Genomic DNA, 12,018 nt, shown 5'->3' on the forward strand with positions numbered 1-12,018 from the left:
TTGACTAAAGACAAGGTTGGCAAATTTGACGAATCAGTTAAATTCATCAACTTTTAATTTGTCAAACATTTATAAGTGTCTTTAACAGTATGTGCTTAGATCTATATGAGATCTTGAGGTTCATTAACATTTATAATTCGTTAAAGCTGATGAAGTGTTGGATTCACCAAATTTTCCTTTCATCAAAAATTTCCTGTCATACGGTACACTATATAATACATGTATATGTGACCGGCTCTGCAAATACCTGTTTTGGAATCATTCCAATGATACAGCCAAATGTACTATGATGTTTGTTCAATCTGACCAAATTTCTTATCAACAAGCACTGTACTAGTAAAAATTAGGAAATTTAAGTTTGTTTAGGGACTGAATTAGGGATTAAATGTCCAGTAATATATCTTCAGGTGTAGGTGACCTCCCTTTTTTCACAACTTTTTTTTTGTCAGTCATTTACTCAGTAGAAAATTCCACTGTAAGCATGAGCCATAAAATTCAGAATTTGAATAGGCTGTAAGACTGGTTTTTGTAGAGCCAGCCACTTAATTATTGTGAAAGTTCATAAATTACTAATGATTTGTTGTTTTAGTTTGCAGTACTACTATTTGGGTGGGGAGACTGCCTAAAGGTATCACCAAACAGCAACTTGAAGAGACCTTCATGGAGTTTGGTCCAATAAACAGTGTGGAAATGGTTCTGCAACGTGGTTGTGCTTATGTCTGTATGGTATATCGAAAGGACACTGTTCGGGCACGTAATGGGCTCATGAATGCCAAAATTGGTGGGACCTACTGCAAACTAGCTTGGGCTCCTGGTAAAGGATTGAAGGGAGCAAAATACAAGCAGTATTGGAGTGTTGATGATGGTACTTCGTACATCCCCTGGGATATGGTGAAAGAGGAAGAACTTGAAGGGCTAGCTGTTGGCGGAATGATTGACTCTGATACTTATCCTCCTGGAGTAAAGCATTTGCCAGCACCAAAGCCTATAGGTGTGTGAAATAATCCATGTACTGTGTGTCTTCTTAATTAGAGAATAGAACAATTCTATCAGTTCTTTCTATAAACTTATTTACCCCTCCTCCCCATATGAAACTTCTATGCCTTGTAATGCTGTGTTGTAATAGATTTTGTGTTCCTCTTGCTTCAGAGGATAATCCTATAATTCCTATGCAAGAGCTACCAACGGTATCAACCACTGCTACTCAAGATGTGATAATTGCAGCCCTGCCAATCCAGCAGCCTCCAATTCCTCCACCAGTAACAAACATGACTGCTGCTCAATCAGTTCTGCCACCACAGCAGGCACAGTCATTTCCACCTCCAATGGCAATGCCTGCTGCAATGCCAATGATGCCACCACCACCACCTGGAGCACCATTTGGAGCTACAACCCCTCCAGCACATTTGCAGAGGCCTCCACCACCTATAGGAGGAATGCTACCACCTCATACAATGGGACCACCCTTCTCTCAACCAGTAAGTTGATATTCACTGTATAGAGCAATCAGAAATAAGTGTACGCACGTGATCCTTAAAAGATGGCTGTGTGCTCGAAATATTGTGCAATCATGATAGGTGTAGTGCCAATGGTGAGTGAAGTGGAGCTCCTCCAACTTATTTCAGAAAAGCTTTAGCTCTGTTCGTTCTGTACATTGTAAAAATCAAATAGAGCAGACTTGTATATCCTAAAGCTTCAGCTTAGATGAGATCTACCAGAAGATAAATTCCATGAAACAGGATTATGCTAAATTTTGCATATATAAAGGGTGTATCCATTCACTGGACTGGATTACTGGACTCAAGTTTTTTTTATTTTTTTGCCTTTTATAGTCAGACTTAACCACAAAAGTGTTTTAAAACTCAATACCCTTCACCATGAGACTTCAAACAATTAATTATGAAGTCATGCTGTTAAAAGGACTAGATTATAATTAGCTGTATCTGCCTCCAATATGCAAGACAAGACATGGAGAGCCCTCCATGTGTGGTATGCTACTTTATGAAATCACTTCAGTGTAGGACTACTTTAGTGATTGAAAAAAGTGGTTGAGTCAGTCCAGTTGTCCAGTCCAGTGAATGGATGCACTCTAACATACAGATTAGAAAGGGTGTATCCATTCACTGGACTGGAAAACTTTTTTAAAGGTAGACTTAACCACAGAAGTATTTTATAAATCACACCATTCATCACAAGACAAAACTTGCACACAAGACAACTTACACTTTATTCACTAAAAATACACTAAAACCTACCTCAGTGTGGCTCATTATCAATTTTTTTTTGCCTACCGCTATATACAGTAGCAATGATACAAGCACTGTGCACTGTTTATACTGCTAAATGCATCTGTCTGTCTTTAGCCTTCTTTTGTACAGTAAAATAGCACACATTGACATAAAATTCAGTCAGTTTTACGCCTGCAATTTTTTTGAGCTTCCAATTATTCTTTCTGGCAATTCTTTTTAAATTTCCCGAAATCATTCCTGGATTTTGTGCATAGTTAGAGTTTTACATAAGTAACTGCTATAATCATACAGTATAGTAGTACTGTACATTAGGGATCATGCAGTTTTGGGCTTTCTTGCCCAAAAATATCGCCCTAAAACCAGCCTCAAATTTCCTTCATAACAGCTGGGCAGTATTGGTTATGCATAGCCAAGCCCCAAAATGCCGGCTGATGGCATCAGTTAGATAGTCAGTAGAAAATTCAGTTAAATAGGAAAATTTTAAAATTCCATAGAAGTTTGTTGGAAGGGTTTGGGGTCACTCTGAAAAGCATAACATCAACAATGGATATGGCTACGGGCTTGATTTTTTCACTGTTCGACGTCGCTTCGTCCCAAGACGTGCCTTTTTGCCAACCGCAGTATGTACAATGCACGTATCATGGACCTACCTTTGCCCTCCTTTGTGTTCCAGCTATTTTTGCTGGCAACACAAAGTGTCATTAGCACAATACAGCTTCCCTCTGGCTGTATCATGCTTTTCGCCCGCATTTTCTGTACTGACTGGATAAATTGCAGAGAAGTTTCTTGTACTGTTCTTCGTTTGTAATGCTGTGTAACGAGTGGAGCATAGCTACAAACAAAGTGTAATGGCCACCTCATTTTTCAGTGCGTAATTGATTATCGTGGTGCGCATTCAGATGCAAAATTATTTTATGGATTGCCTGGCCCCATTCTTTCTTTAAATGTGGTTCATGTGGATTCAGTAGTCACAACTGTGTTATTAAAAAGGTAAACAAACAAGTACAATAGAAGGAAAAATAAGCTGGATAAGGGATCAAAGAACAACATAGCAGGGAAACAAGGAAACAGCTAAAAAATTGTGAAACAAGGGAGGTTGCCTATACCCGCAGATATACTAGTGGGCATGTAATCCCTACTTCAGTCATGGTTTATATGTAGACTGAAAAGTAGTATATCTGCAGGTATAGGCAACCTCCCTTGTATCACAACTTTTTAGCCGTTCCCTCTTTTTTGTTCTTTGATCCCTAATCTTCCTAATTTTTCCTTCTACTGTACTTGTTAGAATTATGGACTGTTCTATTACAATTAGGTGACTGCTCTATTAGAGTATCTTGATATTTTCAATTGTTTTTTATGCTTGCACTGATTCAATGTTGTATCCAAAAGATTTTTGCATCACGGTACAAGAAAGACTTATAATTTTGCACTAATTATTCCTAGAACTCATCCGATTATTTTCCAATTCTTTCCACTACCAATTACAGGGGGTACAGTAGAACCCCTCTTAACGGACACCCCTGAATGACAGACAACCTCTTTATAACGGGCAATTAATAAAGTCCCAAATGCAACTTCCAATACCTGTGTGTATTAATGCCCCCTCAATAGTGGACACCTCTCTATTCCGTAAACCGGACACTGCACAATTCCCAGACATGGCAAGCACTACAGTACAACACCTCGCTAATCGTGGACACAAGTAACAAAGGTTCATTGCCAGTTACAACAATCAATCGAACTACATCATTTAGCTAATGCAGAAAGTGTGAGACAAAGAAGTTACGAGAAGCAATATGAACGCACATACAAGTACTGCTATTAATTTTCTTACCGAGGTCTTCTGAAAATAGTAGCTAGTGCATTTTAAAAATAAACTGCACTACAGGATAAACTAGATAATCTGTTTAGCCAACCATCTTGATAACTAACCAAATATGGAGTAATCTGGACAAGTCTTTATGTAATTACTGCTATTAATTTTCTTACCGAGGTCTTCTGAAAATAGTAGCTAGTGCATTTTAAGAATAAACTGCACTACAGGATAAATATTAGCTAACCATCTTGATAACTAATCAAATATGGAGTAATCTGGACAAACCTTTATGTATAAAATTTTTGTGGTGTCTAATTGTCTGGGTAGTGTAGTAGAGGCCACACACCATAGGTACCCAATAAAATCACTCACTTGGTCTAGTCTCATGCATTAAAACTGATTATTTAAAAAATTTAGAAAACCCCTTAAAATAAGGACATCTCCATATAAAGGACATATTTCATTTCCCCAATGGTTGTCTTAGAGGGGTTCCAACCAAATTTATTCCGGCATAATAGACACATCCCTATTGATTATGAATTTATCATATACCGGACTACGGTTAGCTGTATGTGCCTCTAAAATGAAGACACTGAGAAATCTGAGTGTGTGGTATACAAAGTAATCATCATGTGGCAAAATCACTTTTAGTAGTTGAATGAGGTGTTTGATGCGAGTTCAGTAGTCCAGTCCAGTGAATGGATGCTTCCTCTCTAAAAATGAAATGACCAGCAAATTTATTTTCTATAGCCATCTATCTAAGTAGCATGTATATTGTTTATTTACATGGTAGTACCGTAAACAGAGAAAGTTTTGCAGTTAGAGCTTACCAATATGATTTGTGGTATAGCTTAAAATTGTAAATACACCTGTAGCATAGCGAGGAACCTTCGTGGTTTGCTTTGGAACTGCAAAACTTTTGTCCAACAAATTTTTCCCTGTTTACGGTACTTTTCTTGTTTGTGCATGTTCTCATTTTTTATTTTATCCCCTATTTTACAGCAGCAGTTTGCTCCACCAATGGTAAGCCCTAACTTTCGTGGTGGGCATCAAATGGAAATGCAGTTTGGTGGTCCTCCTATGGGAATAGTACGTCAGCCACCACCCACTAGTATCCTCCCACCCCAGGCTAACATGCAACACCAAGCTAGTATGAACCAAAATCCCCCACCTTGGATTAAACCAGTGGGAAGTCAGCAAATGGAAGTTGAACAATCTAAGTTGACAATTCAAGACATGGACACAAGTGCTGAACCAGTAGATATGGCACAACCAATTGAGGAGGTTAAAATGGACATCTGTGACACTTGGGAACAGGAGAAAGTACAACGTCTTACAGAGGAAGTAGAGAAATTTGAACAAGAAGTGATGAATATAGAGAAAAGCTCAAAAACAAAGGACACATGTGAGCCAATCACCAAGACACCAGAGAAACTGGTTGCTAAAGATGATAAACCAGAAAATCTGGCTACCACTAAACCAGATGCCAAGGATGATGATATACCAGAAAAACTGGTTGATAATAAACTAGATGAACTGGCTGTTGAAGATAATAAACCAGATGAGCCAGAAAAACTGGTTGCCAAGGATGATAATGGACTGGATAAACTGGCTGCTGAAGATAAACTAGTTGAACTAGCTGCAAAAGTTTATAAGCCAGCAACTGAAACACAAAGTGAACCAGAAGATTCTAAAACTGAGATAGGAGAACTAGATATAAAAGAGGATGCCACTCTAGATAACAAAAAGGAAGACTTGCAATTTGAAACTGGTGAAGACACCAAAAAGCCCGAGAATCCTAAAAAAGAAATTTCAAAAGAATTGCCAACTCATGAAAATAACGAATATGCTGAAAAGAGAAGTGATGGTACAAATAAAGAGGTAACTGATAAGATGATGGAAGATACTAAAGTAGATGAAAGCATACCAAGCAATGAAATAGAAGACAATATTGATCATATGCTTGAAGCAAAGTTTGCAAAGTTAGACGATGATGCATTAGAGCAACAGCCAGGGGAAGCAGTAGAAGGAGAGAACAAAGAAACGAAGTGTGATGGTGTAAAAGGTGAAAAGCACCACAGCACATATGGTGATGTCATGGGTCTACAAGACTCTTCTTCAGAAACAAATGAACCTTCAACTGGTGACGCTTAGTAGCATTTTAGTTTAGTTGTTGTTTGTGTTGTTGCACAGAAGTATACCACTCATACACCCACAAGTCAATTTGTGTTTTGCCTGAGTAAATGTATTTGTGACGGTTACCTTTTGCTTGTATCTTTTATGCTATTATTTCTTAAGTTTCGTACATATATTGTATTTATGAACATATTATATGGAATACAGTATTATTATACTGTATACATGGCAAGAGATTGTAGTTTAGTTTGAAAGGCCATTCTCTTGGCTGAGATTTGTGCTATCAAAACTTCTTTTCCAACAGGTTTTCCATTAAGCAGTTTTTGATGCTGGCAAGGCCTCTCATCTCAGCTCAATTTTTCTTGCATACTGTACCATACATGTTAAAGTAAAACGAGAACTTGTATGTGTGTCAAGCATGCTATCAAGTTGGTACAACATATAGTAAGGACAAGAAAAATTATTTATTTGAAGTGGCCTAAGATTATGTAATGAAAATAATGGCCTACAATCTACATTAGTACTAAAAAGGCAGTGTAAAAAAATCACAAAAACTGATAGAATCAGTACAAGTCCAGTCTACTAACAGTACTTTTTAGTTAGACTTGATCAGGGTTAGCATAGCCAATTATACCACAAGCGAGTCGTGCACCAGCATGTCCAGTTGTCTTGCTATCTGGATATCCTCCTTTGCCAAGATCGTCTTGGTCAGCATGTACAACAACACTCCTTCCAATGATGCATCTTTCTCCAGAGTAGAGGTTGATTTGTTTATCTGTGATGTCAACAGTTGCCTTGCCACTAGTAGCTTCAATATTGCCAAGATCACCAACATGTCTGGAAAATAGTGACCATTAATTCTACTATCAATCCATTAGAATATACACCAACAACTCATTTAATATGGGACGCCATTTGTCTCAAAACTTTAAAAAAACATGCCTTATTAGTAAACATCTAAGATATTTATTAAACACAGATGACATTTGCTAAACAGCTAAGACATTTACTAAACACAGATGACATTTACTATTTTTAATGTCGATTGTGGTTTTGCGTTATTCACGTGAGGCTGGTCGTTCATTTTCGATTGTGGTTGTCAAACATAATTGTACATATGGCAGCTTGCTTTGAGCAAGAGTTGACTATAGCATTGCAAGAGGAATTCAGAGTACAGGGTATAATAGTGGATAGGAGTGAAGATGTTGAAAGGTATTTCTGTATTTGATACTGATTAACAAATGCCAAAATCGTTCTTCCAAGTCTGAAGTCTCGCTCCAGGTAGACTCCTCGTTTCCCATTCCCCCGCACGCATCAAGGGCTGATCCAGGAAATGGCAAAGGGTGGGGCACAAAAAGGATAAGTTGTAGGTGTGGGGAGAAGAGTTATATTTTGGAAATAGCATTATTCACCCTGTAGTAGTGGCTCACTGTTGATCATTTTTTTGGTGAAGTCTTAAAGCTGGCTACCAATGGCTTACACTATATAGATTATCCACTAGCAACACCATAACATGTATAATCATACTCGAGGTATGTACATTAAAACTGTATTCTTTCACAGGCTTTAAGCCTTCTCACAGGACCCTAGTGGGACAGCATTCATAGAATAATACTATCAACACAATGAGTACGACTGTTTTAACAGCTGCTTTGAGTTCGCAGTAACGTTAAGTATTCTTGGGCTGACAGCTTTTTGCAATTCAAGACCATCATTATTATACTGCTTGTTTCCCCGTCACCCAATGCAACAAAAACTGATGCAGGAGGGAGGTGATTATTGATTATTATACACTTATTTCAGTCTCTGACTGCTCTACTAGAGTACCTCAAACTTGAAGGCTGCCAGGATTGTACATTCATGCACCCTGTTGAAAGGATTTCCACCCTTCTGCTATGTTTATATGCATAACTAATGCATTAACCTTAAAACTTGGTCACTCTGTGCCTCCTTCTACCATGAAATAGTGCATTCACGTGATCTATAATCAAATAATTTAAATTTGGTGCAGCCTCCTAAAAATTGATGCAGGCGGTGACGGGAAACAAAGAATTTAATAATGATGGCCCAATCAAAAGAAATGTGGCTCCTCTACAAATGGAGGGGTGGGCATTTGTCCCATTTCCCATCCTGGATCTGCCATTGCACTTAGCTTTTACTGATTTTATAACTGTAGTGTGGATCATCAATTTTGAAAATACAGCTGGCTATAATGAACTGCTTGTCACATGAATTTTTTAGGCGACTCCCTTTGTATGTCAATCTCTGTCACTGAGGAGACAGCTGACCATTGCCACAAATAGCTTTTTGGCAATTTGTATACCCTAGTTACATGCCGGTAACCGTACAAATAGTACGTAAGCTGTTCGTATGTAGTATCATGTAAATACCTTTTTGTTGCTATTCATACAGACCGTCGTACGAATAGCACAAGGTGATTTCATAGCTATTCCGTATGTGACCGTACTAATAGCACTCAAGCTATTTGTACATGACCGTACAAATAGCAGCGGCCTTAAAAATAACCTTTATATACATATATGCAAGCACAGTGTATATAGTCTATTGTAGGGCTGCACTGATTCTACAGTAGTATCGGTATTGGTATCCGGGTCGATACTGCTGTTTTCATGAAGTATCGGAATTGGCCATTATATTGTTGGATACCGATTCTTATCATGTGCGAGAATAAAATAACGTTCGTTTGTACTTGTTTGTACTTGCTTATTTTACTAGCACAGTGGATGCCTAAAAGCATCAAGTGTAACACTAATAACTACCAACAAAATTACTGATCTATGCTGAAACCTACGTGTGAAAACGCTGTACTCAGAAAAATATCTATATACTCTAATAGAACAGTCAATAACTCTAATAGAGCAATCAGGTAGAAGTGACTGTTTCAGTATTAGAATATTGTGTTTTTGTAAACACCATTATGATATTACAGTGGATCCTCACTAATCCGAACAGCTCTGTTCTCAAATTGACAAAACTTTGTTCAGATTAGTGAATTTGTTTGGATTAGTGAACCCATTGATTATAATACAGAACCTAGTTCAATTACTCTAATAGAACATACACTTGTTGCAAAATACTCTAATAGAACAGTCATTTGCACTGTTCGGATTATCGAGCGTTCGGATTACTGGAGTTCGGATTAGTGAGGATCCACTGTATCTACAATTCTCCAGAAGAATACTGGAATATCCACTGGTTTGCATTTCAGTGACTTCCTTCTTTGTGAATCTTGATTGGCTACTTCATTATAAACATGAACCATACTGAAAACGTGTACAAGAATACCATGAAATGCACTATATAATGAATGTGTGCACTATGAAGTAGCTACTTTAAGGTACTTGGTATTGCTACTGTACTTGTACTCGCAGATACTTCCCAGCTGAGTACTTGGTATTTGAAGTATTGGTAAACAGTGGAATTGGTGCAGCCCTAGTCTATTGTACAGACACAAATGCACATACCGATTACTTTTTACTTGGATATCCCTAGTGGACCGGCCAAGCCTATACTCATTGCAAAGAACCAACCAAAAGTTTTATTGAGTTGTTGGATGTGATTTTAGGATCCCTATTATGAACCCGCTATCGTAGATCGTGATAGGTGACTAGCTTTATGAGTCTTACCTTCTGTATTCCTGTATAATAGGTAGTGGAGGAGGCAAGGGAGGGACTTCCTCATCACTTGATAGTTTCTGTCTGCCACCAGCATAGCTGTGTGGCCTAGATCTATTATCCACACAAATTAGGTTAGGTAATCCTAAGGCTGCAGCACATGTTGCTGTAGACCTTCAGTGCTGGTCACTGCAAAGTGTTAATAATAATAAAAACACCGCCACTTGACACGTTTGGAACAGGTCACGGACTCGGTTCCTCACAAACAGTCGAGCGAAATGTAGAGGAATTGGAACTATGTGATAGCACATTGCTTAGAGCCCCAGCAACAACATCTTTAAGATCGTCCACGGTTAAATTCTGCATCTTGCACTTCACACCGACCACACGTGGCAGCACCTTACAGCTGTACACCTAAATAACCGCGCGAACTCACGTGGATAACGTACAACCGCAATCGAAATTAAAAAATAGTAAATGTCATCTGTGTTTAGTAAGGCCACTTCAACTAAATCTTTTGTTTCTCGAGCCCGACCGACCCTATATTTTTCAGCATAAAATAATTATGTTAATCACGTGATCACCTTGCAAAGAGTGATAACGCCACGAAGGAGTTGCAAATTTATCTTTAAGCTCTCAAAAAGTATATAAGTAACACTAAATATCTCACCATATAGCTGCCTACTCACAAGTGATACAGCAACTGTAATGTAGCTTAGCCACCGTTTGACTCGTAATATCACTCTTAAGCTAGCAAAATAGCCTATTTTTATTTTTATTTTACCGACCTACCGACCTTTATTTGGCTGAATTTCGTACGAGAAACATAAGATTTAGTTTAAGTGGCCTAAATGTCTTAGCTGTTTAGTAAATGTCATAGCTGTTTAGTAAATGTTTTAGCTTTACCGACCTACCGACCTTTATTTGGCTGAATTTCACCTGAGAAACATAAGATTTAGTTGAAGTGGCCTAAATGTCTTAGCTGTTTAGTAAATGTCATCATCTGTGTTTAGTAAATGTCTTAGCTGTATAGTAAATGTTTTAGCTGTTTACTAATAAGGCATGTTTTGAGACAAATGGCGCCAAATACCTTTCTGCATCATCAGGTCCGCCATGATCTTTGTTGAAGGGGTTAAAATGTGCTCCGGCGCTGGTACATCCATCGGTAAAATCGCCGTACTCGTGAATGTGAAAACCGTGCTTTCCATCCGTGAAATCCCCAGTCACTTCCCCTGTAACAGTCACCGCTGCATCTTCTGATTGCTGCAAAGAAGTCAGAGCATTCGGTTTTATAAGTGTTTCTGCGTTACCTGCGTGAAAGTAATGGTTCCTTCAACGGAACCTTCTAATTTCGCGACTGCTTGCATCTGGTTTTTCAGCAACCTTTTAGCGTTTTTCCGGTTAGTCTCGTGCCCAGCTTGGGCTCGCGCTATGTTATGTTATGTTATTATCAATTTTGTCAAAAGACCTGGTTGTACAAAAGGACAAGCCTGTAGGCGTACTTCCCACAAAAAGCACATACACACCAGAAATTACAAAAACAATGACATAAGCAAACACACCTGTAAAACAAAACTACTACAAGAACAAAAATAAATACTAACAAAACAAGAACATTAAGTATATACAGAAGATTCAAAAAAGAAAACGACGGAGGGCTAAACGGAACAAGGGTGGCTGTTTAATTCGCAGGATGGTATGGGGTATGGTATTCCACAGAAATGGGCTGTTCACAAAGAAAGAGTAACGAAACGAATTGATAGACGATGTCACAGGCCGGAGAGATAGAGGGTGACACCTTGTGGGAGCTTGGGACAACTGAAAATGTTCACTAAATGGTAAGGAATTCCTGTGGTAGCTCGTAGAGACTATCATGAATGCAACAAATAGTAAAGCAGTTGTGATGCTGTTGCATGAATGGTAGGCCACTTTAATGCTTGGATGCATTCGTCAGAAGACTTACTCCAACAGTGAGATGAAGGAATCCACCTACTATTGGAAGCCCAACGGGCAGCTCTACGCTGAACAGATTCCAGAGCATTGATGTTTTTAGCAGTATGAGGATGCCAAACTGGACTGGCATATTCCATAACGGGGCGGACAATGCATTTGTAAGCAGTAGATTTAATGGATGAAGGAGCATTGAACAGGCAGTGGCGAAGAAAATTGAGTGCTTTAGTAG

At 38.5% G+C, this 12,018-nt stretch overlaps 2 protein-coding genes across 3 annotated transcripts in view; one reads left to right on the forward strand and one right to left on the reverse strand.

The window, feature by feature from the left end:
- LOC136257228 (SR-related and CTD-associated factor 4-like) overlaps window positions 1-6,433 on the forward strand; it is a 28,381-nt gene extending 21,948 nt beyond the window's left edge. The window contains exons 10-12 of one of the 2 annotated variants that reach the window (XM_066050300.1): window positions 590-991; window positions 1,150-1,478; window positions 5,068-6,433. In XM_066050300.1, coding sequence (XP_065906372.1) covers window positions 590-991; window positions 1,150-1,478; window positions 5,068-6,219 — 1,883 coding nt within the window. In that variant the 3' untranslated portion in view covers window positions 6,220-6,433. The remainder of the gene's footprint in view (window positions 1-589; window positions 992-1,149; window positions 1,479-5,067) is intronic. The other variant, XM_066050301.1, reaches the window with a different exon arrangement.
- A 151-nt stretch (window positions 6,434-6,584) lies between these two features.
- On the reverse strand, window positions 6,585-11,301 carry LOC136257229 (superoxide dismutase [Cu-Zn]-like). Its single transcript, XM_066050302.1, has 3 exons — window positions 11,147-11,301; window positions 10,927-11,099; window positions 6,585-7,038 (listed from the first exon to the last, which is right to left on the reverse strand). The coding sequence occupies exons 1-3, from the start codon at window positions 11,201-11,203 to the stop codon at window positions 6,801-6,803; spliced, it is 468 nt and encodes a 155-aa protein (XP_065906374.1). The 5' UTR covers window positions 11,204-11,301; the 3' UTR covers window positions 6,585-6,800.
- Between the last annotated feature and the right edge of the window lie 717 nt (window positions 11,302-12,018).

Source organism: Dysidea avara, chromosome 6 (genome assembly GCF_963678975.1).
Source record: "Dysidea avara chromosome 6, odDysAvar1.4, whole genome shotgun sequence".
NCBI classification, from domain to species: domain Eukaryota; kingdom Metazoa; phylum Porifera; class Demospongiae; order Dictyoceratida; family Dysideidae; genus Dysidea; species Dysidea avara.